At 44.2% G+C, this 24,675-nt stretch overlaps 1 protein-coding gene across 1 annotated transcript in view; it reads right to left on the bottom strand.

The window, feature by feature from the left end:
- Nucleotides 1-24,675, bottom strand: part of T265_07887 (hypothetical protein) — a gene marked incomplete at both ends in the record, with an annotated part of 195,892 nt that overhangs the window by 53,776 nt on the left and 117,441 nt on the right. The window contains 9 exons of the mRNA XM_009173537.1: nucleotides 154-461; nucleotides 658-910; nucleotides 2,698-2,844; nucleotides 4,082-4,216; nucleotides 9,403-9,528; nucleotides 11,563-11,967; nucleotides 12,649-12,856; nucleotides 14,101-14,360; nucleotides 15,948-16,220. Of these exons, the coding sequence (XP_009171801.1) occupies nucleotides 154-461; nucleotides 658-910; nucleotides 2,698-2,844; nucleotides 4,082-4,216; nucleotides 9,403-9,528; nucleotides 11,563-11,967; nucleotides 12,649-12,856; nucleotides 14,101-14,360; nucleotides 15,948-16,220 (2,115 nt within the window). The remainder of the gene's footprint in view (nucleotides 1-153; nucleotides 462-657; nucleotides 911-2,697; nucleotides 2,845-4,081; nucleotides 4,217-9,402; nucleotides 9,529-11,562; nucleotides 11,968-12,648; nucleotides 12,857-14,100; nucleotides 14,361-15,947; nucleotides 16,221-24,675) is intronic.

Below are 24,675 nucleotides of genomic sequence, written 5' to 3'. Positions count from 1 at the left end.
GAACGGGCCTATCTGGTAATGACTGTCCCGTATAGTTTACCTCGCCATACTTTCAATGGAAACAACAGAATACATCAGCGCACCAAGACTGCCGTGTGCACTAGGGAAGAAAGCAATCTACCATCTCTGTTTACTAGTGAGCGAAAAACTTACCACATCTTATCCGTAGCTCTTTGGTAGGACGTTGCTTGCACAAACAATTCTCAACCACCGTACGAATGATTATAACTCGGTGGAATTCGCCATCGCATTTTTTCACCAGAATACGTTGTAATCTCGGTCCACAGTTTATAGCGATCGATTTCACATGCATCACGGGAAGACAATGAGCTCGCTGTTCGCCCATAGCTGGTTTGAATTGGTAAAATGTTTGTTGATGTAACATGACATTTCGTGAATTATGGCAGCGTAGAACTGGTTTGGACGGTCGCGGGCAACAGCAGGCTTCTTTGATTGTGACACTGAAACAGATAGAATTTTCACTTGATTGAAAATTCTCGGACAAGAAGTTTTTTTACAAATCGACACAATATTCCTCCACACAACTTAAAAACAACTTGGAAATTTCGTATTCTGTAAACATGATGAGAGAGAATCACTTTGAGTTTTGTTTCATTCACAAGTTAGTCATTCTAATTGTAAGACGGATGAACCTACCGCTGAGTGATGCAGTTGCAATTGACGGAGACCCTTTGATGATGGATTCGTTCCGTCGAGCAGGTTAGCGGATTACATCGACCCGTCTGATCCGGAGGAATGGGGGGCAGCTCTTGCCGCTCACACGGGTTTTCTTTGATCTGTCGCTGGATGGGTGCGCACATGTCATCCTTCAAAGTGTGAGCAATCAACGTTCGCAAAATAGCTTTTCCACCGTCCACACACTCCTTGGAATGCTTCGGTGGTGAACATTCTGAGAGTGAAAATAAGGCAAGTGGTTTTTACAGGAGGCTCAAGTGAAACTATTCTTCAGCTGAACGTGCTATATGGAGGTGTTCTCATTTCCAACTAGGATGGGATTCAATATATCGAAGTACTTACCTTGACACACACATGACTTGGTAAAAGTTGTACAACAGCTCACTCTAGGTGTTGTCCTTTTGAGGCACACTATGTAGCCGCACTTGACGAATTTTCATCAATCTTCTTCTGTGTTTGAACTTGAACTCGAAAAATATGTAACAAATATGTTACAAACATGCTTTTCTTCAGTTACGTGCAGTTTTGTTTCTAAGCGCAAAATAAGACTGTTTGGAATTCGGAACTACACCCGAGAGCTGGACACAGCTAGTGGCCTGTCGAGTGGACTTCAACAGTCTTGTAAGTAGCGGTGTGTCAAGTGAACCAAGGCAATTCACGTGTGATTTATTGCTGGTGCAAAGCAACTATTGGTAAGTGCCAGGTTGCAAATCTTTAGTATACATTTTGATATTACACGAATGGAAGGCATCCCCATATATGAACAGCATTCTTAAAAAGGAGCAACTCTCATTTCCTCACATTTTATCACTGAAATGGGTGGTAAACAGCCACGAAGTAGCTGCGGCTGTGGTTGGTGCCCACTCCATAACGGCACGTTGATTGGTGAAGAAACGTTTGCAATCAAATTATCCACCTCAGCGAACAAGCCGACCGCCGATTACCATCTCTGTTTAAACAGCCGGTTACATCGCGGCGCGTGGATTTTGTTTTAATGGATTGATCACAATGCTGATCAGCCACTCGCCGGCAATTCGCGAATTCGAAACTCCATGCAGGTTCGTCAGATGTGCGCTACTGATGATGTTTCTCGGCCCTTCGGTACAGACTGATTTGACTCGCAAGACGAAACCTTTGTTGAATCTTACAAAATACTAGTTTCTCTTCCACGGCAGTTCAAGGCTAAGTGCACTTAGGAAGTTGAAAGCAACAGATCAATTGGGACGTTAAAAACAGTATTTTCCACCGGTTTTTGACAAAGTACTTGTGAAAAAAGCAATCCCTGCAAGTGCACGTAAATGATCCGAGGACCCTCTGGCAGCGACCCAACTAATTATACATTTAATGCGAGTGAACGATGCATATTCATTTGGTAGCATGAGATGAGTAGTCAAAAGGAAAGGCAAATAGAAGTTTCTGGAAGACTCTTCTCCTCAGAACCTCAAGACAAATGTCGGTATTCCCGTCCTCCATGTGTGGTCCTCATCCAGGGGACCAGTGTATTCTATTCACAGCAAGAAGAGTTCCAAAACTTAACTATACATGCAAGGTAGCCGTTCTCCAAAACCGAATATTTTTGCACATCACCAAGCCGCATCCCTGTCTGGTGATGTACCTGCAAACCTTTCAGTCGGAGAGTTAGATTTTCCAAGTTTGGACCAAAAAATGACCACTCTATGAGGGATATGGCGGTCTCTCTCCCATCACAAAATGGGATCACTGACGCGCAGTCACGTAGACGCTCACGTCGATGTTGATTCTGTCCACCCCTGTCTACGACCACTTGGAGGACCGCTATCGCCGATGTGTTGTAAGAGAAACGAGAACACTCGTGAAATCATACACTCAAACTGCCCTCGATGCGGACTGTGATGATATTATACATTGGGATTTCCACCAAGTGATCCACAGATCTGAGCTGTTCATTGACTCACGCCTGGATCACAAGTGAACATGGATCTCAAATAGGGAAAAGTGGCGCAAAACCAATTAACAACTCACTGCATATCCGGTGTTGTGTAGCCATTACCTTCCAAACACATTCACAGTGCTCCACACGTTGTTCAATTTGTTCGACCAGCCGCCGACCAATCCCGTCCGTACCTTGGACACAAGGACCAAGACGAAGTTTTCGCTCTGGTGGACATTCTTTGAAGAGAAAAAAACAGAAGATGGGCTTCCGGTTATCGCTATGAACACTTTCCTGTCAAAATAGGATACACTCGAGAATTGAGCTTACTGAATCAGACATCGATTAGCACAAGTGACCTTACTAGACGATGTACACAGTTTCTTCAGCTGTCATAAAAATGTCAGCAAGTTGTCTTGTTTCGACCTTATTTTATGAATGCAAAATAATCAGCCTGGAAAAGAATCTACCCTTAAAAAATCGAATTCAAAATGGCCACAGTTTCAGTTCGCAACATGCATTTTCCTTCCATACTGCTCGCTGAAAGTGGCACTTACTTACTGTACTTACTGTACTCATAATACCAATGATAATGACGGTTCAGCCACGTCACCTGAAGGAAACACGTGGACCGATATACTGCCAGGTTACTCAAACCTAGACAGGAGCAGTCAGGAGGCCTATGGTGGGTTCGAACCATCAGTTCGCACCTCAACCACTGAGTTATCTCGAGCTCAGTGGGGTTTTGCTTATTGAAAGCTAACCAGCAGAAATGGTGAGCGACTATGAAAAGATCACTGTTGGAATTGAAGGCTGAAGCCAACTGGATCTTGATTACCATAATATTTTAGCACTTTTCTTCGCTTGGTACCCAATGTAAAACATTATATGGAGTTTTAATGTGAGATTTTCTGCTGTAAGTGAAGTTCTTCTATGCTGAAAGCCGAGAAGCATTGTGTAGCTGTTTCATCCTTATTGGAGATCAGCAGCGATGTGCATTCCACAAAACTCCAGGACGTTTGGAACCCGCAATCTACCGACTAGTAGTTTGAACACTTAGGCGTTCGACCATGAGCGTCTGGCCAACAATATGATTCACACACTCGTGAGATGCACACTTTTGATGATTACCAGGAATGATGAAACAGCAGTACAATTTTTCTGAGCTTTTTAGCATAGACTGACAGGACAAAATCTCAGCTGAAGATTCCCAAATGTCCTCAAACTACCGAAAGTTATTTGAAGTTATTTGGAGTGCCTGATGCTTTCTTCTATGCTGTACGCAATGACCTGCCGTCATTGCTAAAAATGGTCCGCCTGGATACTAACAAGGCTGAAAGGTTACTGGGTTGTCCCAGCTATCCTGCCCTTCAGAGATTCCAACAAAAACCAGACGGCGATTGCACACAGACAGAAGCTTACCAAAACCCATTATCACAAAAAATGTGTTCTCTAAGACAGTTTTGTTGTACTTACTGATATGCTTCGTGTAGATCGCAAACCCGGGAATGCATTTTCCCTCAGACGGAGTCCAAAATAGAGATTTAATGTGGAGAATGGCCGGTTCCTCACATCGACGAGCATGTCGGGGCGGGTGAATCAGGTCACAGTCTAAAAGAACAAGGATCAGTTTGTGTGACTTAATTGCAAAGCGTAAAAGATCATAAGGAACATAGAGAAGGGTTCAGACTCTACAGATTTCACGCCAGGTGGCTTATCTAACCCCAAGTTCGGTACATCGGACACCACTGCAAATAGAAGATACCGGGAATAAGTAAAGGCTTTTCTGTCAAGATTTTTGGATTCAGTTCACTCTGACAACCAAGAAACAAAAAGATACTTAGGCAGCACGTAATGGAGGGATGCAGTGTGATCGTGAGTATAGAAAACAAAAAAACATGGTTCAGTAGCGTACTAATGACTTAGAACAAAAGAGCTGATAGGATAGAATCAGTGATATCTTCGTACCGGTGAATGTCACCATTGGTTAATACTGTCAGTCACTGTCACCCTAACACCTCGCAGACGGCATGCACCCTTGCCTCGAAATTACCAAACTATATACAAGTGCATTGCTTCGAAGGCAGTGATGAACAAGCACAAGTGGAACGTTTTTCTTCCAGTGGTCAGGCTTTACAACCTTGAAGCAGCACTGTCGAATTTTAGACCACGCTTTTGATGAAGAGGCCTTCGTAGGAAGAAAACACAACGGACTGTGGCTGTTGTAGCGTTCACTTTTAAAGGAATATTACCGTTTGACATGATGCAACCATCCAAAAAAGGAAGTCTATTCGATTTTCCTGATGCTATGACCATCCAGTCTTGCAAAAGCACTTTCCACCTTGCAGGTCCGAAGTGTATGGCATTTTGACGGCCTACTTGATTTCGTATATTTAGGATCACCTCTCAAGCAAGCAACGTGGTGCCATTTGCATACTCACAGAAGAGTATCGAACACTGAATGGGGTCACCTGGATAGTTATTCTGACTGGGAAGCTGGCTAAGAAGGATCATTTAGAGAGCCGCACTGACAAATACCGGTTTCGATAATGAACTCAGAAGAATGTAATCTACTAACTCACGCACTCGTGGCTATGGGATTAGAATTGATCTAATGAATATGTCAGGGAGATATTTAAAAAGAAGATATTTTTCACAACGTAGCACATTCGACAAAGTCAAACGTAGCGTTCAAGTCTAAGAAGTCAGTAAATGCATGTAACATTGTGCGACAAGTTTTTTGGAAAGTAAAGATGTTGTAACGGTATTCATGAATAGGACGAAGCACACCGGTTGATTGTCAGGAATTTGCTTTTGATTCTCATTGACGCGATAGTACAGTCGCGTGAAAGGTGTTTCCAACTAGGGATGGACGCCAAACATCTAGGCAGAATTCCGCCGTCACCCAAGAAGATCTGATGCATACTGAACTCCTTTATTGTTTAGTAAAATACGCTAGGAATAGTCTAGCTTCTGGACTGTGGATGGCTGACAACAGTACAACAACCCGATTCTAGAAGGACAAGTTAGAATAGCTCGATTTGGATTCAAGTGAAAGATTCACTCAGAACCAAAGCTGCGCACGCACGGTTGATATCCTTTTCGAATTTCCTTTCGTTCCATCGATCTACACCGACTGATCTCCGTGCACAATAGACGATGTCACACGCGATTCGCGTCAAGCCACACGTGCAAATTATTGAACGTCTTATGTTCGAATTAAACCCAAAAAACAAGATGGAGATGATCTTGAAATTACCAGTGTGCTCAAATGACGGCTCCATAATTGTCGAATCCTTTGGAGAAAAATGGAAAGTTGGGATCAAGAATATATGTACTGGTTGGCATGGTGGCACCTACTAAATCATAGAACACCCGAAGCGGATTTACGTGGCTAGCCACTCTGTTCATACAACGCTGCTCACAGCGTTATAGGCCTAACAATCTGAAGTTTCCACATCGAAAAAGCAGATTTTTCGCAGACCATGTACCAATAGAACAGCAGATAGTTGAGCGCCTTCCAGCCCCAATGTCTGAGAGGGATATCTGATATCAGATGGACCAAATAAGTGTCAGAAACAGGAGTCCTTCGGCGGATGCACCATAACAGAACGAAAAGGCAAAATAGCTTGTCTAGAGGTAACACAATATCATAAACTAAAGATTCCGCTGATGCTTCTGTGTCCAAATTTGTGTGCATCTGACAAAATAGCTTGGTTTTGACAGCCAGAAACGGCCATTTGGATCCTTTGAATTAGTCAAAATGTTAACCGCCTTACAGCCGGTGCACAATGTCTCCAACACGTCTTACCCAATCGAAACAGAACTGTCGAATTGAAGGTATCCAATTGAAGGAACCAATCAGATAAAAGGAAATGGAATCACAACGTAACCCAGATTCCAAGCTGAGCAGCCAAATTAAGCGAACGCCCGCTCGGGAGCAACCAATCACGTTGGAGCCATAATATATATATATATATATATATATAATATGAGTAGAGACAGAAGAGGAGGACGTTATCCGCCCAAACCCGCACTGACGATGTCGACTCGATTGGCGACGAAACGCTCGCAATTCAAACGACAAGATCAGCGAATAAACCGAAAACCAGACCAGATCCATTTTTCACTTACAGTCAGTAATGGATAACCCGAAGGAAGCACGATGGCTGGGATACTGCCAGGTACCCAAGCCTAGACAGGGGAAGTCGAGAGGCGGAGGTGAACCACGGTTCTTCCGGTCAGTAAATTCGCAATCTAACCACTTGAGCCATCTCGAACCATTCAAATGCCCACTGAGAATCTAATGGTCCACCAAGCACTGAGTGTCTGCTTGCTTCAACCTGTCCACAGGGTTTTTTCAAGGTCGTAAGTTCTGGTGGCTCACCACTCACTGACACGTAGAACCGAATTCCTGGGTGTCCTCGTGCTGAGACGTTCATCTCCAAGAATGACCATAGAATTTATACAACAACCAAAACAATGAGGTAATAGTTTACTCATCCTCGTCTGACCACGTCTTCTTTTAAAGAAAAACTATTCTCAAGAATAACTCGATCCGCACTACCAGTAAAATAGGATCTCGTAGAAAGACTTCACCCTCATAGCGAACACAGGCAATCTTTGTCCCCGAATCTTGTCTGTTTAAATTGTTAAAGGACACAAACAACGATGAATACTTACCGCATGGCTTTTTAATTAGTCTCCTCTTTCGCATGCACTGACACTTTTGAACGTGGTAGGTGTCGACAGCTTTGAGAATCCAACCTTTCATCGGAGAATTCAGATTTCGATCACATGCGCGGATGTGAACTTTTGGTTTGGGACAAACTAATCGGGTGTGGATAAAACGGGGATGATAACGCAGTTTTCAGTCGACTATGGTTTTTTGACCTACTATGTGTACAAAGAAAACAACGTGGCCAGATTACGACGACTGGTCAGCCTATGCTACAATGGACTTTTGGAAAGCTGTTAGGATTGCTTAAACAGGAACATCTAAGGGATGAATTAATGATCCACAGGTTGAATTCGATCAGTACCGAATACTCGTATTTTTCTTCAATTCCTGGTCGTATTGTCTCGGTGTTTACGAGATACTTCAAGAACATCACGAATGGCTAGGAGTAATGACATAGCTATCCCCGACTAGCTAAAGTTCCAGATGAGTTTTTCTCTTCGATCAGACTGTGACTCTCAGTGGTCTATGGCACCGCAATGCCAACAATACCATAATAATGATAAGTAGTCTTTCCGCTGTAACCATTTTCATGTCTAGCTGCCGTGTCACCCGAAGGAAGCACAAGGGATGAGATACCCAAGTCTAGACAGGACCAATCAAGATGCTTGAGTTGCGTTCAAATCACGAACTTTCCTAAGTAATTTAGCGCCTGGCCCACTGACCTTCCACGAGCTGTTTATCACAACCACCAATATACTGTCATAAAAAGGTATCGTCTGAAAGCGACGAAATCATGAGCATTCCTACTAGAGAAAAATGTTTGTTTTATTTACATGTTCTCGTCCGGTCAAACGCAATACAAAAACCTAACTGGTCGTCAGGGATGAGAGCTTCACACTCTGGACGACAGAAATTAATTCCCACGAATTAGCTAAAGCGCTTGAACAAAAGTCAGTCCTTCGGTATCCAGGACCAAATTGAAAACTAGCTTCTCGTTCTATATGATCGACCCTGAAAAATATTTGGAAATGAACTGACCTAAGAAACAAGTTACAAAAAAGTGTCACGAATGTCCCTTACGCTGGTTTTAGATGGTGCTCTTAGGTGAATCCTGACAGACAGGCATCACTACTCAGTGAGCATGACGTGTACTCGTTCACTGAAGTTATCATATGTTATTTTGTCTTGAATTTATCCATCCAAGCTCATCTTTGCTCAGTTGTCTTTATGCAAACGCTATGATAATTACATGCTAAAAATCTACAGATAACATTAGTTCCATTGTAGGAATGGAGTGTTTATTTTCATTCCCTGATAAACGAAGTAAGTGAGCTTTCCCGTCACTTCACCACGCATCCTTATGATGTGAAGTAACCCATCAGCCTTGGATAGCGTTTGACCTGTTCAAGGAATCAACCGACAATCCATAGATCAGAGGTTCCGTACGACAACTGATCCTAAATTGCCAAGAATTCTATGTATTTTCGAATGGCATTAATAACGTTTTCAACGACTAACCCATCCGACGCTTTGATTTATCGATTCACATAAAAGGGAGTAAATTTTATCCGGACAGGTTTTGAAGCCCGAACTTCACCATGGAGCTCCTGCACAATAAAAAGCCATACTAAAAGACGTATGTAAGTGTCTTCTAGGAAATTCCTTAGAATTTAATCATTGTGACGCGAAGAATACAAGGCGGAGTCAACCGGTCCGTCTCGAACCGAAGATGTTTTAGATAAAAGTGGTCTAACGTGACTTTGGAAAAACCCCTAGCGTTCGATCACACTTTGCCAAATTCCACCCTATATTACACAATCTTTATCAAACGAATATTTTCTCTGTGGAGGGGATAGTTACTCGAGGGATGGTTCTGGATTTCCCCGGTAATCCTAACAGGACCTAACATGACCTTCTGGACTGAATTTTCCGATATAAAACTGTTTACTGCTTGAGTATTCAGTAGCTAAAAATATAAACAGAATATAAAATGCAAGATGGTGGCCGTCTTGTATGGGATTGCCTGTCATGCACACGTATTCAATCAGAAAACCTCGGCACAAAAGCAGCTTCGGCAATGAAATTTAAGACACACTACGGGGAAACTCTCACTTACCTGGGAGCTTTACATGCTTCACCATTTTTGGGACACAATCACCGTTCTCCAAGTGATGAGTGAGCTGTTTGATCTCAATCAAGCCGAGCTTACACCGTAGCCACTTCCGGTTCAAATGATTACATTCTGAAGCATAGACGGGAGGAATGTTATCAGACCAAATTATTGCACAAAAATAATCTCAGAGGATCCTTTTAGTGGAAACCCCTAGCCATAAATGTCCGCCTTTGTTTATCCGTTGTGTCCCTTAATAATTAAGTTCCTGGTAAAAGAGGTCAATTATGCTCGGTCCCTTCAACCTCTCTGTACACAGTGGTTCATTTGTGCACGCAAATTCGGCCTTTTGATTGCTACCAGTCAGCTATATCTTAACGATTTCCCTTAAATACCCAAAAGCAGTCTTCGCCCAGAGATAGTATTCGGAACAATGAAAACGGATTTCACTGAAAATGACATTTTGCGTGTGCTCCGTTTAAAACTCTGAAACAAGTTCGTTGACTTCTTCTTTCCACAACAGTCTGCTAACTAAGGACACATCAAAAAAGCAAACCACAAGATGTATTGACTACACACAATTTTTGCTAATCCCTTCCACAGTCATACCCAAGAGAGAACGCAAACTCTCCACAGAGTGTGCTCGGTGCAACCTTCACGTACCAGGCAGTGGCCTGCATCATCGTTCAGCTGTAGCCCCATTTTGATGCCTAACTGCCATGCCACACGAAGGAGGCACGAGGGCTAAGATACTGCGAGGTCGCCCAAGCCTAGACAGGGGAAGTCGAGAGGCAGAAGTCGGGTTCGAACCACGGACATTCCGGTCAGTAAATTCGCGCTCTGACCACTTGAGCCATCTCGCCCCGGCCTGCATCATTCTCATCAATGAAACTCAAGCCTAAAGAGCATGAGAACCAAACCGGTAATGGCGGCCTGAATTGATCAAATGAAGTCTGCTGAACGAAATTGCAGTTCGCGCACTTCAACTACCACTATCCAGCGTTCGGCAGGATAGTTTAAGCGAAGTTGTCGCACGACAAACAACACAGGTAGCGTCTTTTGGTATAAAAGCTGTCTTCCATTTTCTTCACTGTTCTAATTAAATAGAAAAATAGATGATAACTCTTTCGGCCCATCGCTACTGGGAATGCCGGATATCCTCTAATCCAAAACCAGAAGTGAGTTTTTCATTCAGATAAGGTTACAGATTTTCATCTTTCAAAGTGGAAATAAGTTGGACATTATGGGGGCCGCGGCTATTTATCCCATAACAATTTCGTTTCTTCAGTTAGCACTTGCAACACCGTTTTGTTCTCTGCTGATTGTATTTAACTGCAGGATCTTTGGAATTTGTATTTAAACAGCTTTATACGGAACAGCTCTCCTACCAACAACAATGATCGATTAGTTTGCTCAGTCCACAAAAGTCCACAAAGTCCACCTGCGCTGAATTTCCACCCTTATCAGAAGACAACCATCAATTTGTATCATTAGGCATTCCGGGGACTGGTCTCCGGACATTTGACAGTTGAGGCAACGGTACCTACCCGCCATAATGTTCATTACCAAGTCATCACTTCAGTCGCCCCTCTGATCCACCACTGTTTCGTTTGCCTTCTGAGCTAATTATGCATATATGAACCAAGCGAAGTCTTAATGCAAGCAACAGTTTTCTTAAAGACTGTTCACAGCCGGTTCACAGCTTCAGGTTGACCGTTTTAATGTCACTAAGAATCGTGGGAATTCTTTCCGTTCTCATACAACCGAGGAAAACAGAACTGCCTGGCCCTATTCTCACATAAGTTTACCACAGTCTATTCGGTACTGCACTGGGATGGTCCTTTGATCCGTTCAGACAGGAATTCGGCTAGGTGAACTCTTGAAGAATGAGCAACTAGTGGCTAATGCTAAAAGGTGTGTAAAGCGCCTCAAATGGGTGAAAATTTGTGCAAAACTGTAGTGAGCTCTCATTGACCCGATAATTTTCGCACAAGAGGAGTCCAAGAGCACTATAAGCGGGATGTTCAGATTTTCCAAACAAACTGGATCGCTATCGCTCCACAATCCAGCGACACTTTCAGTTCTATCCATACCTTATTTCATACGTCCCAAACAATATAATCATTTATTGTGCGCGTGCTCCAAATATTTCCGCAACAAACTTACGGCACATTTCTGTCCATTGATCCAAGATTTGGGGATCGCAATGACAAGTCTTTGCGTTGTTTACAAACCTCACTCGCTGAAGTGTATGTTTGAATTCGGTCTGCGCGCTGCAGGCGATAGAGACACGCGTGGTATCTTTCGGGCAGTCTTGGTACCAGCGGACACAATGTTTGACCAGCCGACATGTGGACGCCGCAGGATTAAGCAAAAATTGCGTGTAACACTTAACCCATCGACCTTCTCCATCACAGTACACCCGACGAACTGGCTTGGGACAGCCACAGCGTATGCGCTTCGAATCATGGCGCTGAACACACTTGCCGTTGATCAGCTCGTAGCTATCGCTGATTCGGAGGCGGAAGTTATTTTTGCATTCTGTTTCGGTAATTCGAGGTGGTGGACACTCTGGGGGGGGACACGATATATGAAAAATCATGAATGATAAAGGTCAGATCGTGCTGATGGAGGAAGCTCACGCTCGAACAATTGACCTATTATTAGGTTGATGAACGGTGGAGTTTGCTTCGCTGTTGAACAACTCAATTTTGGCTAGTTTGGTTCAGTGTGACTTAGTTTCCTCAAAAGACTATCTGGAGGTAACCCGTAATCTGGGGCTGTTGAGTGCCTAGCCTTCATGAGAGAAGAGTAGTTAGTGAGTGGGACGATTACTCTGAATGGGTTCCTGCAGAGAAATGGCTTTTCGATACAGATCCTCCGCCTTAGGGGATATTATTGTCGTGTCTGGCTATTAAACATGTAAGGGTCCTCTATGAAGTCTACTTCCACATCGTTATTTTAGATGATATTCGCCGCGGACAAATTGGTAGCCATGTCTATATATCAAATCCGTACATTCAGGTTGGTGGGCGAACTACATACGACTGCAAAGGGAATTTAGGTCTTCAGGTCCTTCATAGGCTGGAAGACGCCTGGCTACTCATTTAGAACAGGTAGTGAAGAATGGGGCACAAACTTCAAGCAGGACCTGAACACAACTGTTCACAGGCTAGCTGCTACTACACCTAAATCAGTTTTTCCACGGTGCTGCAAAAAAACTGATCGCACCAGAAAGCAAACTCAACCTACGGCATCTCCCTCGCTCAACCTGGCGCATCGGTATGCAATGACAATTGACCATTTCGAACCGTGTCACTGTGCGAGTCCACAGTCCCGTCTGCGCGTCGCAGTTCTCGTGCACTTTCGGTTCAGGACAGACTACTCGTTCGTCTTGTTGTTCACGTACAACATTGAGCACGTGATCCCGAATTACCACACTGCCAATCTCGAACAGATTCTGTAAACGAAAAGAAACGGTAAAAATTGGCTAAATTATGCAACGCTAAAGTCGGCTAAGGAAAGAATGATCTACTCTAGGGGGAAACAAACGTAAACATTGGCACGAGCATGGCGAAGCCAACCCAAACAAGCAACATCTATTGGTTCATAATACACATACTATCTCCTTCTTGTAGACAACTGTTTGGTTGCTTTTCTATTTTTCGTAAATTGCAGTCGTCTGCCAGGAAACGGAAGGGACGAAGGAATTATCGACCTCAAAAGACCATCTCAATACTAAACCCTGTGGATCACTGCAGGTGGCTTGGACGGATGTATTCTGATGACTTATTTCACAACATTTTGTCCATTAAGGTACTGTGTAAAGCATATCAGTAGTGGGTTACGGATATCGTGCTGTCCGGAGGCCAGCCGCCCCTAATAACCGAAAATCACGTCTATTGGACAGGCGTGTCACGTGCTGGCTACGGACTAAACGAAGGCACGCCTCGATTGGTCAGAATGTCAGCCAATCTGGATCGATCATCTATAGTTCGACGCTTCTTGCCCCCTCACGAAAATTCCACCGTAGCATTTTATGATGGTCCTATAAATACGCTTGTAATGATCTTGCTTTGTCAAGAGTTGTCTTAATCTACCATGTTTTTGATATACCATAATGGGCGGTGCAAGAAGCAAAGGACCGACACAGGGTTGCACCACCACAACACATGGAAGAAAAGCTCGATAATCCGGATCCAGTATTCCGTTCAATGTCAGAATCTAAGTTACAAGCCTCCCGTGCGAGTAACAGAGTTGTTGAGAATATTTCTGTTGGAAATTATTGACAGCAATATCACTGATCCATAACCCCCGCTACGAACGTATCTTGCATTGGGCTTGAAACACTAACAGTACACTGAGAAGGAGCAGCCTTTTTCGAATGAATACCGGAAGAGAGATGCAGAAATTTCGGTACGAGTTTGGACATGCTGTTTTGGATTACATCACTCAGACCAAAACAGCTTGTTGTACGCCATCAGTGAAGTTTTATGGCCACATTTATAGCGCTAAATTGTGAATCTTTTAGCATACTACTGTAAAAAGATATTTAAAAAACAGAAAGCAATGAGATGACCGCCTACTAGATTGTCTGGAAACTTAAGTCTTTTCCCACTAGAGGCTTGGCTACATTAAAGTACTTTGTTCCATTCTAAATCTGGCTGCATTTTATCAGGCTCTTTTGAAAATCTTACATCTTACCTTTCCAGGCACCAGTGTAAACTTCTTCAGAGTGGTAACCCATGCACCACGTGTCATGTCACACTGGCGAGTAACGACCGGTTCAGGAGTACAACATCGACGTCGAACTGACACAAGCTTTTCGACGCATTTGCAATCTTCAACTTGTCGAACCGCCACCTGGAATGTCTCAAAGCAGCCGGGCAGTGAATTTGTACTGGGATCAACCTCAGCCGTTTCGCATGTTGACCGCTCCACGATCTTGGCCGGATCCGTACAACCTAAGTTGAGTGGATAGTTTGAGACGTATGCTTTGGTACATTCGAGGAGGAACGAACACAAGCGTTATGTAGAGTGCCTCATGCACAATGAACACCACACCTAAATCAGCCAGGCTCTGTCAGTTCACAAACTATCGTGGTTGAGTCAATTTTTCACCCATGTGTGCGTCAGTTCGATCACGAATCAGCTGTAAGTGCAAAACTGCAATGTTATTGGGAATCTGCTTTTATGTAGCGACACAGTCACCCACACACTTCACTGTTCAGCTCACAGTCAGTCACTGGATCACGAGACTTGTCTTTTTCCATACTCACAAACCGCGTCACATCAAGGTGACTCATCGGACATGCATTGTCTGCACCGCCTAGTGAGTGTAGCAACTACTCGTTTGTTGACGCGCCCAGTTACGCGCAATCCGACCTACATATATGGGAAACCGAACGCAGTCAGCACACAGACTCGCGCGCGCGCAGGGAGCAAGGTGTCAGCCAAACCCTGCAAGTCCACGGACAATTATGGAACACGTGTAGCAGCCAAACTGCGGAGAAAACACGTTCCCACCGTCCGGACTTTCACCAAGGAACTCTCACATTCGATATGTTCCTTTTTTTGACTCGCTCCCATTTCGCATTGTATTTATTTTTATACGTGTCGCAACCATACTAAAAACTTCTATTGGTGCACGTACACCTGATTTGTATTATGGTCATCCTCACTTGTGCACTGATATTTGGACCCCAGTCAACTTCTAGCTGGACTAATTTCACAAGACCACCGATATTAGTCGTCCACGGGCTTTTGCCAATTTACCGGAGGTGAGCAGACAGAGTTACTGGTAATACTTTTATGCCGTTATGGGAGTTTATTGATGGCGTTTCTAGTTCTCATTCAGTGTGAAATACACAGGACATAGGACATTTTACCAACACGAGACGTCTAGACGTCAAGCAAACCAGGTTAACCAGCAATGGAATGCAAATTTGGGGATGGTTAAAGAAAGAAATGAAGCTTCATGACTGGTGAAGTTCATTTGGAGCTTCCTCTAAATTGCATTCTGAAGTAAAAATGCCGCTGGCCCATTCTCATCAGTAATGTTCGACTGCCTTCTAAGCAACCTGAAGAAGGTAACGCAGATTTACGGTATCTTCTCCTTTGCTTATGAAGGGGTTGAAATAGGCTCTTCTGAACTGGAAGTTCCTATAAAATTCACCGTATTTTGAAACCGTCTGTAATCTACTTCTTTCATAATGGGCAGCATACTGTAAGGTAACTCATGAGGAAATTGCACAGTTTCCGCAAAAGCTTACGGATTCTAAGAAATCGATCGCGAAAGTTTTTTTTCTGACACCATTATCAGGTTACTGCTTTGAATCGAACCAGCTTTCATTTGCTTTCTTGGTCACCTGAAGATTGGAAATGGTTATCGAATACAGCGTGATGACCAATCACTAGTTGGCTGAACAGCCATACCCTCGACAGTCAGGTGTTGATTTTTGACCAGAATCTGCACAATCAGTGAGATGCGATTACGGTAAACATATCGGGATTAGTTGGCGAACACAGAATTCCACATTAACAGAACTCACGGACTTCGTTTGTCACCACTTCCTGACTCGGCACACACTCATCTGCGATACGAATGAAAGTGGTCTTGTACACAGCCATATTGACTGTGTCTAGGCAGCGCCTTGTAAATTGTGGTTCGGGGCAGCCACAAAGTCGTAATGTTTGTTTTCTTCGCGTTACACACTGACAGTTGACAACCTGTTGCCACCTGACCTCCTCTGACTGGAACAGACCGTTGTCTTTTTGTATGGTACATCCGCTTGTTTGGACAATCTCATGTCTCCCTTTACACACTAGAAAGGGAAGGAGAAAAAGTAAATCTCATCATCTCAGTTTACCGTTGACCTAAGACAAACTGTTAACTCTTGGCTCACATTCTTAAAATTACTGCCGATAAGCCGTCTCCTATCAACGAATTATGCAGATAATTTAAAACAAACCGGGACAGAACGGAACTTCTTGACAAATGCAACAAAGTTATTGAAAGAAAATGCATTTCGCGGTAGAACCTCGTCCATAGGACCGATCCCGGTAAATTTGAGTGAAAAGTTAGACACATGCAGTATATTTTGTTCACCGATGTGGACTGAAGTTAGCCGTGGAAGTTATGGTAATCACGATGGCCTTCTTTCTTGGCTAATAAACCACAAATAAATATCGTACCAGTATAAAATCAGATGCATAAGTTCATCGGAAAAAGCAGGAATAAAAAGAACACTTGGAACCAGATATTTGGATCCTTACTAAGCGGTCTCCGTCAAAAATTCCTAGATATTTTCACACTACCAACAACGTATAAGTAGCTGAAAAGAAGGATTAATCAAACGATGAGTGAATCTTCCGTCTGACAAGTCGTCACTCAATGAACCAGTCAATACGTGACCAGGTAATGTGAATTCCGTGACTGACGGATGAGTGGCACTGTATCCTGTCTATGCATGATTTACTCACATTGCTGATGAGCCGTTTGTGGCAGACCATTTAGGTGTTCAAACTGGTCTGGAGATCACCGGTTCGAAACTCCCTGGTGTTTTGTGAGATACGTACTGCCGATAATAAGGATGAAACAGCTTAATAGCGCTTCTCAGCTTTTCAGTTTCGATTGGCCTCACTTAAAGGACAAAACCTCCGTTGGGACTTCCAAAATCGCTTCACAGCACCATCAGACACTTAGCCGAACGCATTTTCAAGCACCATTTGTGGCACCTGTGCTCAACGATGTTAACCTGGAGTTGTCTGGATGCTCTTCCAACATAGTGGACGAAACATTCCGTACATCCAATTTGGTGGACACGGTTAAAGCGCCGGAGCGAGTCTGAAAGGATTTCTCTGTCGAACAAAACGTCCTTGGATTGTATTATCCATTGGATAATTCGAATAGAATGTGGGGTTTTGCTCCCGTACCGCATAACCATGGGAACTTGTTGCGCTGTACCCCCCTATGGATGAGGTTCTTTGGATATTGATTCTCTTGAGACACCTTTTGATGGCACTTCATTTCCTTCACTGATTGGGCGTCACTTGAACAAAGTTATCGATCCGACGTAATATGGGTGCTATGACAGCATATTTTAGACAGTGCAGGTGATCGGAGTCGTAGTGCAAACCCGTCCGAATGTGCGGACTTTCGATGAATGTCCACGGTAGAAATGTCGAGGTTTTATGGTTTCTCTTTGGTCCCCATTATAAGCTTGACGTAGCTGCACTGGGTTTCCAGGCTTGCTAAGTCAGCTTCTATTGAAGATATCTCATGCATGCAAGAGAGCCAAATGCCTGGGGGAAGAGCAGAATTTCGCAATGCTATCTTTTTGATGTAGTTTAGCAGTATATTACGGAGTGTGGTTGCTGCAATATGTGCGGCTTCTGAGACATGATTGGTGTCAGCTGGGCACAGGGTTATCTCTGTTCCCTTAAAAGACATCGTTATTCGAAATAGAAAGTAAGAACTTTCGGGTTTCCTGGATTAGTACGCCGATACAAAACGAACTTCTGTGTGCACAATATTCGGTAAAAAAAACCCGTCCGAATGTGCGGACTTTCGATGAATGTCCACGGTAGAAATGTCGAGGTTTTATGGTTTCTCTTTGGTCCCCATTATAAGCTTGACGTAGCTGCACTGGGTTTCCAGGCTTGCTAAGTCAGCTTCTATTGAAGATATCTCATGCATGCAAGAGAGCCAAATGCCTGGGGGAAGAGCAGAATTTCGCAATGCTATCTTTTTGATGTAGTTTAGCAGTATATTACGGAGTGTGGTTGCTGCAATATGTGCGGCTTCTGAGACATGATTGGTGTCAGCTGGGCACAGGGTTATCTCTGTTCCCTTAAAAGACATCGTTATTCGAAATAGAAAGTAAGAACTTTCGGGTTTCCTGGATTAAGTACGCCGAACAAAACGAACTTCTGTGTGCACAATATTCGGTAAAAAAACCTCAGATGCCATTCAAAAAGTTTTAAAAGAGTGAAGCCCATTTTGAATGGATTGTAACCTGTTAGACAAAAGAATCCTATTGGAACGAAGGCATCGCTCCAAGTGTGATGCACAGAACGTCCAGCCAGTGTAACCGGTTTACATTTAGACAACTCCAAGTGGAGATCGCTGAACACAAGTACCACACATGATATTTATAGCATAATAGACCCAAGACAAAAGAAACTGGGAGACTCGGTTATCACGCTATATTTCTTAACAGACAGCCATATAACTGTCTACGAACACGCATGCATATTTCCGTCTGTTTTCAGGCCATACGATGTACTACACCGATTTTTATCTCATATGCGTAATTTCCTCTAAAACCCCAGTTTTCAGAAAGCCAACTTCTAGGTTAAAGTAGAGCACTTTGGTACATATACGTGCCTGATCCATAGAGGTTCAGGGCTTCTGTCAGAATCTGTTAAAACTGGGCCTAAATGACCATCTTCTGGCGCATGTTTCAACCTTAATTTTGCTTATCGTGACTCAGCTCGACTTCACAGGAGATTTTTGCGGAGAAATTGATTCTTGCACGGTTTTCTTCTCGAGAAGACGTCGTTACAGGAAGAATGACTAGGTCGTATTTTTTCGCGCAGCGGGCAGAAAAGCAGTGACGCTTTTTCCATCGACACAACAAGTGTTCCCATTTGTTACCATCTTGTTCGCAACCACATATTGTCCAAACTTCTGTACGGCTGTTTTCATGTCGACCGAAGGTTGGCTGAACAGGAATCGGGTACATGAAAAGCAGTGCTGAAATGCGGTACATCATTGTCTGTAACCGATGTTTTCGCAAGTGTCCTAATCACTCACTGGGTCGTGTGTGCAGAAAGTCAGGCACGCCTTAAAGAGAAGCTTGAAGCTGCTGCGGTCGAGTTGGGAAGAGCTGGCATGCAAATAAACGCCCGAAAGACTAAAGTGATGGTTATTTGTGGGGACAGGAGACATCGGGCAACAGCAGTCTCAGTCGAACCATTTCGCTTCGCCGACGAACTAATCACTCCTCTGGGTTCGACAGACACTGTAACATATTTGGGCATTCCCTTTACCTCCAAGGGGAAAGGGGTCTTCATCCACCGACAACACCTGCTCAAACTGCTCGAAGAAGTAACGCGTGCCCCGCTAAAGCCGCACCAAAGAATGGATATCACGAGGAACTACCTGATACCAAGGCTGACATATTCGCTGGTGCTCCGCCAAGTCCACATGAACACGCTAAAAAGATTGGACAACTACATCAGGCAATATATCCGTGGATGGCTACGTCTACCGAAGGACACCCGATCAGCTACATGCACGCCGGTAAACAACATGAGGGACTTGGTATCCCAAGTCTCAGTGCAACAATCCCGATGCAGCGGAAAACGCGCATGGAAAAGCTCCTTTCTACTCAGTGCCGAGTACTACGCAATGTGGTCAACGATTCCGCATTTGGCAAAATTGTTCGGGATCTCAGCCTTCCGATCCGAGTCCATGGTGCATGCGTAAACACCAAGGAGGAGCTGGTGGCTGCTTGGGGTGATAGTCTGCACAACAGCGTTGACGGTCGCGGTTTACGAGAGTTGGTCACTTCGCCTCTCTCGAATCGATGGCTCGTATTCCCAGAACGAGTGTTTCCACGGATATTTATCCGCGGTATCCAGCTCCGATGCAACCTGCTTAGGACGAGAGTTAGAAGCGCTCGGCATGGTCATGGTGGCCAGACGATCTTATGTCGTGGAAACTGTGGCCAACCGGGGAGTTTGGTGCATATTTTGCAATCCTGCTGGATCACGCATGATGCCAGATGTGCTCGTCATAATCGGGTTGCAAGGGAACTTGCAAAACGTCTCCGTCGACTGGGGTACACCGTCTTCGAGGAGTTGAGAACCCCTACTTCTACGTCGTTCATCAAACCTGACCTAATCGCTGTTCGAGATCGCCGTGCAACCGTAATAGACGTTAGCATAGTCTCGGATGGGCGTGGAGAGATAGTGTGGAATGAGAAGAAGCAGAAGTATGGTGCTGATGAACATTCCCTCGCCATAATCTCAGCCCTACATGCCATCGGTTGTGATATCGACTTTTTGGTTCACCAACCGGTGATCATCTCCTATCGAGGGATCTGCTTTCCTCAATCCGCTAAGGCTGTTATTGGACTGGGACTTCCTAAGGTCGCAGTCAGTGACTTGTGTTTGCTTGCCATTGTGGGCTCCCTGCGTACTTATGACACTTTTATGCGTGGCACATGGCGTTGAATGTACAATTTTGCCATTTAATCTCACACCAGACCCAGTATGACGGACACTTTGTGCCTGATGTGCGAGCCTTGACTGTGCTAGCGCCTACCGCGCCTTGAAGAGCATTCAACATTGTTTGTCCTTTCTTCGGTTGTTGGTCCTTGGACGCGTGTTCGGATCGAAAGAGGCGCAATACAGCCACATACGCTTCACCAGAATGCAACAGACTGCGCTATTTCGGCATTTCCTAGACAATGTGAATATCGATGTAACACGCGATCAAACTATTTTTGGTGAGTCCTTTTGAAACACAAGCACTACACCTTTCTGGCAATGGACGGCATCAGTACCGGGTGTGCGGTTACGTGTACCTTCGTGGAATGCATGCGATTCGCTTGTTCAGGAAGAAGCTGGGTGAGCAGTGGTAGGTAAGAGCCTTCCCGGTGGATGAAAAACCGGCGCAGATGCGACTCTAACGTTACCGTATGCTATCTCCTTATATATAAACCCACCCGGAAGAACGGAAGTTTCACATAGCATACTCATCGCCCGTAACCGACAAACTGAAGAAGACCATTGGGGAGGGCGGGTCACAACTCAGGTAAGAGTGATCTGTGGCTCTTTGGCCTACTGACGTGCTCCGCCGATAGCTTGTGCTCAAACGATCGTCTACCCTATCATAGCCGCTGCTGGGATAATCAACCTTACCTGCTGTGTGGTGGAGATCTGCGGGTGATTAAACGTGTCTTAATACCACTGTTGCTGTGCTGCCGACCAACCTACGTAGCGTGAAGTTGTCTCGGCCCACAAAAAGTCGATTTACGATGTCAACTTTGACCGAAGTAGTGAAGTTTAGCAGACGGCGTCCCGGGAAACAGTGTGAAAATGAAGGACACCAACTACGCATAAGTGTTTCATGTCGTTATTGCTATAGTTTAAACACTATCTTGTTTGATTAACATCCTACACGATACATGACCAAAAAGAAACCCAGTCCCTGCTACACTTCTAGCGCCTGAGTTTCACTAAGACTGTTGACCCTTCGTCAGAGCGGATTGTTTAGAATAAACTAACACAAAGTTTCCTTTCTTTTATTTATTTCAGGAAGCCAACACTACAATGAACACGGAACAGCCCGAAAGCCGTTAAACGACTGATAAAATGTGGTGTTTCATCCCGTCCAAGCTGAATCTTTAACTTTTTAGCCGAGGTGAATGGGCCAGGCGCGCCTTGTAAGTTGGGTGGGCATCTTGGGTGTTGCGTAGCCGGCCAGTCATACAAGGCAACAAAGCATGCTTAGCTGAAAAGCATTCGCGAGGTAAACTGTGTCTAACCTGTGTAAATAAATGTGATCGCGTGTACTCAACATATTTGGGTTAATCGTTGATTCACAGTATCCATCTTGAAATCAAATGAGGTAGCAGTTTCTCGGTGCTCACTGCAAAGTACCAATTATTTACCACCACTTGTAAACGGTGATATTTTCCCCAGCAACAGCTGTTCACTGCTTCTAGGGTAAAAAAAGCGGATTCCATAACGATTTGATCTACAGGTTGGGACCATATAAAAGTTCAAAGCTCTCAAAAATTAGTTGGAACCCTGTGAACAAAAGGCATCGCGTTGATAAATCCTTGTACGAACCGGCAGACGTTGGTGAGCATTTCAACTATGATGTTTATTCTGAATAACACCACTCGAGTTACAAGAACAGGCACTTCCGCATCCGTCTACTTAGACAAAGAACAGGGGCATGCTTTCGGCAAATTTTTCGCCAACGGGTGTATGATATTGGCTACAAAACTACTTACGACGTGCTTTAATTTTCAGTTCATCATATTTTCCGTTGTGTTTCTATTTCATTTCATTAAACGCTATTCGCTAACCCGAGGTTTTAGTCAACTTTGAAAAATCGCTCAATTAGACAAATCAATCACATGTCGAATTCATAGAAAAAGGTCATGTCACGAAGGTCAGATTCCTGAAAGTAGCCCCAGAACGCCCGGAACCTACTGAGACCCTAAAACTGCACCAAACCCCCAACAGGAAAGCCGGCAAGCATCCAGGCCAGTCAATCATTCAATCAATTTAGCAAAAGCGGAAGAGTGTTCAGGCACACCACAGAAGCACAACCGAATGTGATCAGCGTTCAGGCATGTCATAGAGGCAAGATCGATGCTGACGGGTGCTCACTAACGCCTATCAGACAGCCTGGATCAATGTCAGAAAGCCTCCTTTAAATAGCATGGGGCCATCATAACTTTTGCTCTCGCACGCACTCACTCGCTTGTTCGGAATACAGCTGCATTGTTCCCTTCTGTGAGTCTTTTTTCCAGCACTAGGCACTGAAGCGGTTCAACAGCAGATACCATAGATTGGCGAATCAGTGAATATAACAGGTTATGAGCATAGAGTTTCCTATTGAGAGGTAATTTTTACCCGGCGGATTTCTGTACTCAATCAACCTGCGTTGATCGCCGTCTTGGAATCACTCACTCATCTATCTGGATAAAAATGACCCCACAGACGATGTGGCGACAACAAAAATGTGCACATAATATGTACATAACGATCTAATCGTGACCACTACTTCGTCCACACGAACTATCACAGATAACTTCAGCTAACATGTAAAATGCATTTATTTGAAAACCGAGTTGGTTTGGTTCGGAGATCCAATTAAATTCTGACCGAATCTCTTGTTTATGATGTGTCGCACCAAGTTGGGATTGTTAGTCAGTGTCACATTAGGCGTAACATACCAGTCATAGGGTTACAGAATACTCCTCGGTAGCTCATGATCGGTTTCGCCCTTCTTAGGGCTCATCAGGTAAGTGCAGTTCCCGAGTCAACCCGATGATCTAGTTGACCCCAAATTGTACCAAATTCGCGAGGTGCACTCAGTTGAACATTTCAGCGCAACACCCAACTGAATCTTTCGTTTATGGCGAGCCCCAGGAAGGACAAAACTAGTCGTGGACTGCTTAAGAATTCTCAGCAAACTTACGGGTAGTTTCCTTCAGCTAGTCTGGTTTGACATAATGATCGGTTTCTTCTTAGGGCTCATCAGGTAAGTGCAGTTCCCGAGTCAACCCGATGATCTAGTTGACCCCAAATTGTACCAAATTCGCGAGGTGCACTCAGTTGAACATTTCAGCGCAACACCCAACTGAATCTTTCGTTTATGGCGAGCCCCAGGAAGGACAAAACTAGTCGTGGACTGCTTAAGAATTCTCAGCAAACTTACGGGTAGTTTCCTTCAGCTAGTCTGGTTTGACATACGTGTATACACATACTCAACACGCATCAGACACAGACACGCACCGTCGCCACAATACTCGCGCTACTGGTCGCAAGATTCACCCGCCTGTGAGGTTTCCTGTTACAACATTACATACAAAATAGCAGACTCCTTATCCATATCACTTTATGGTTGAATCATACAACAATCGCTAAGAACAGCCGGTTGACTTACCAACAGGGTGTACCCCTCTGGAGATTGTTCTAATGCAGTGGTCGACAAACGGTTTAGATGTGTACAGTTCTTTCGAAACCAACAGAACGCCATTCTTGCAGTCTTGATGCACACGATTCTTCAGATGACAGTCTGTGGGGGGAGGGAAACGGTCGAGCTTGGACGGGATCAAACTAGTTGTGAAAAAAAAAACACGAAACCAATGGACTGCCTCCTCACTCTAAACCGATGACAGCCTTGGCTGAAAGTATAATCTGGAACTTCGGATTCGGGCTGCAAACTTGAATTTCGATAATTCCTTACCCACTCTAGTGAGTCAGTTTTTGGGGTCAAATGTTCAAAAAGTAGCCGTTTAAGTGGACAAAAAACTGATCACGAGAAACACACTTATTTGCAAATCGATTTGGTTTTCACGAGCGACTCAACTGAATCTCTCGTTTATGATATTCTACAACTGGATGTGCTGCACACAGGGCGCCTCATGTTTCGGTTGGAACGATATTCGAGATATCGCAGTATATTTTCATAAAGAACACAAGGTTCACGGAAACTCGGGGACTGCGCCTACCAGATGAGCCCCAAGA

The sequence above is a fragment of the Opisthorchis viverrini genome (assembly GCF_000715545.1).
Source record: "Opisthorchis viverrini unplaced genomic scaffold opera_v5_191, whole genome shotgun sequence".
Classification (NCBI taxonomy): domain Eukaryota; kingdom Metazoa; phylum Platyhelminthes; class Trematoda; order Opisthorchiida; family Opisthorchiidae; genus Opisthorchis; species Opisthorchis viverrini.
This window is presented reverse-complemented; position numbering and strand designations above follow the sequence as displayed.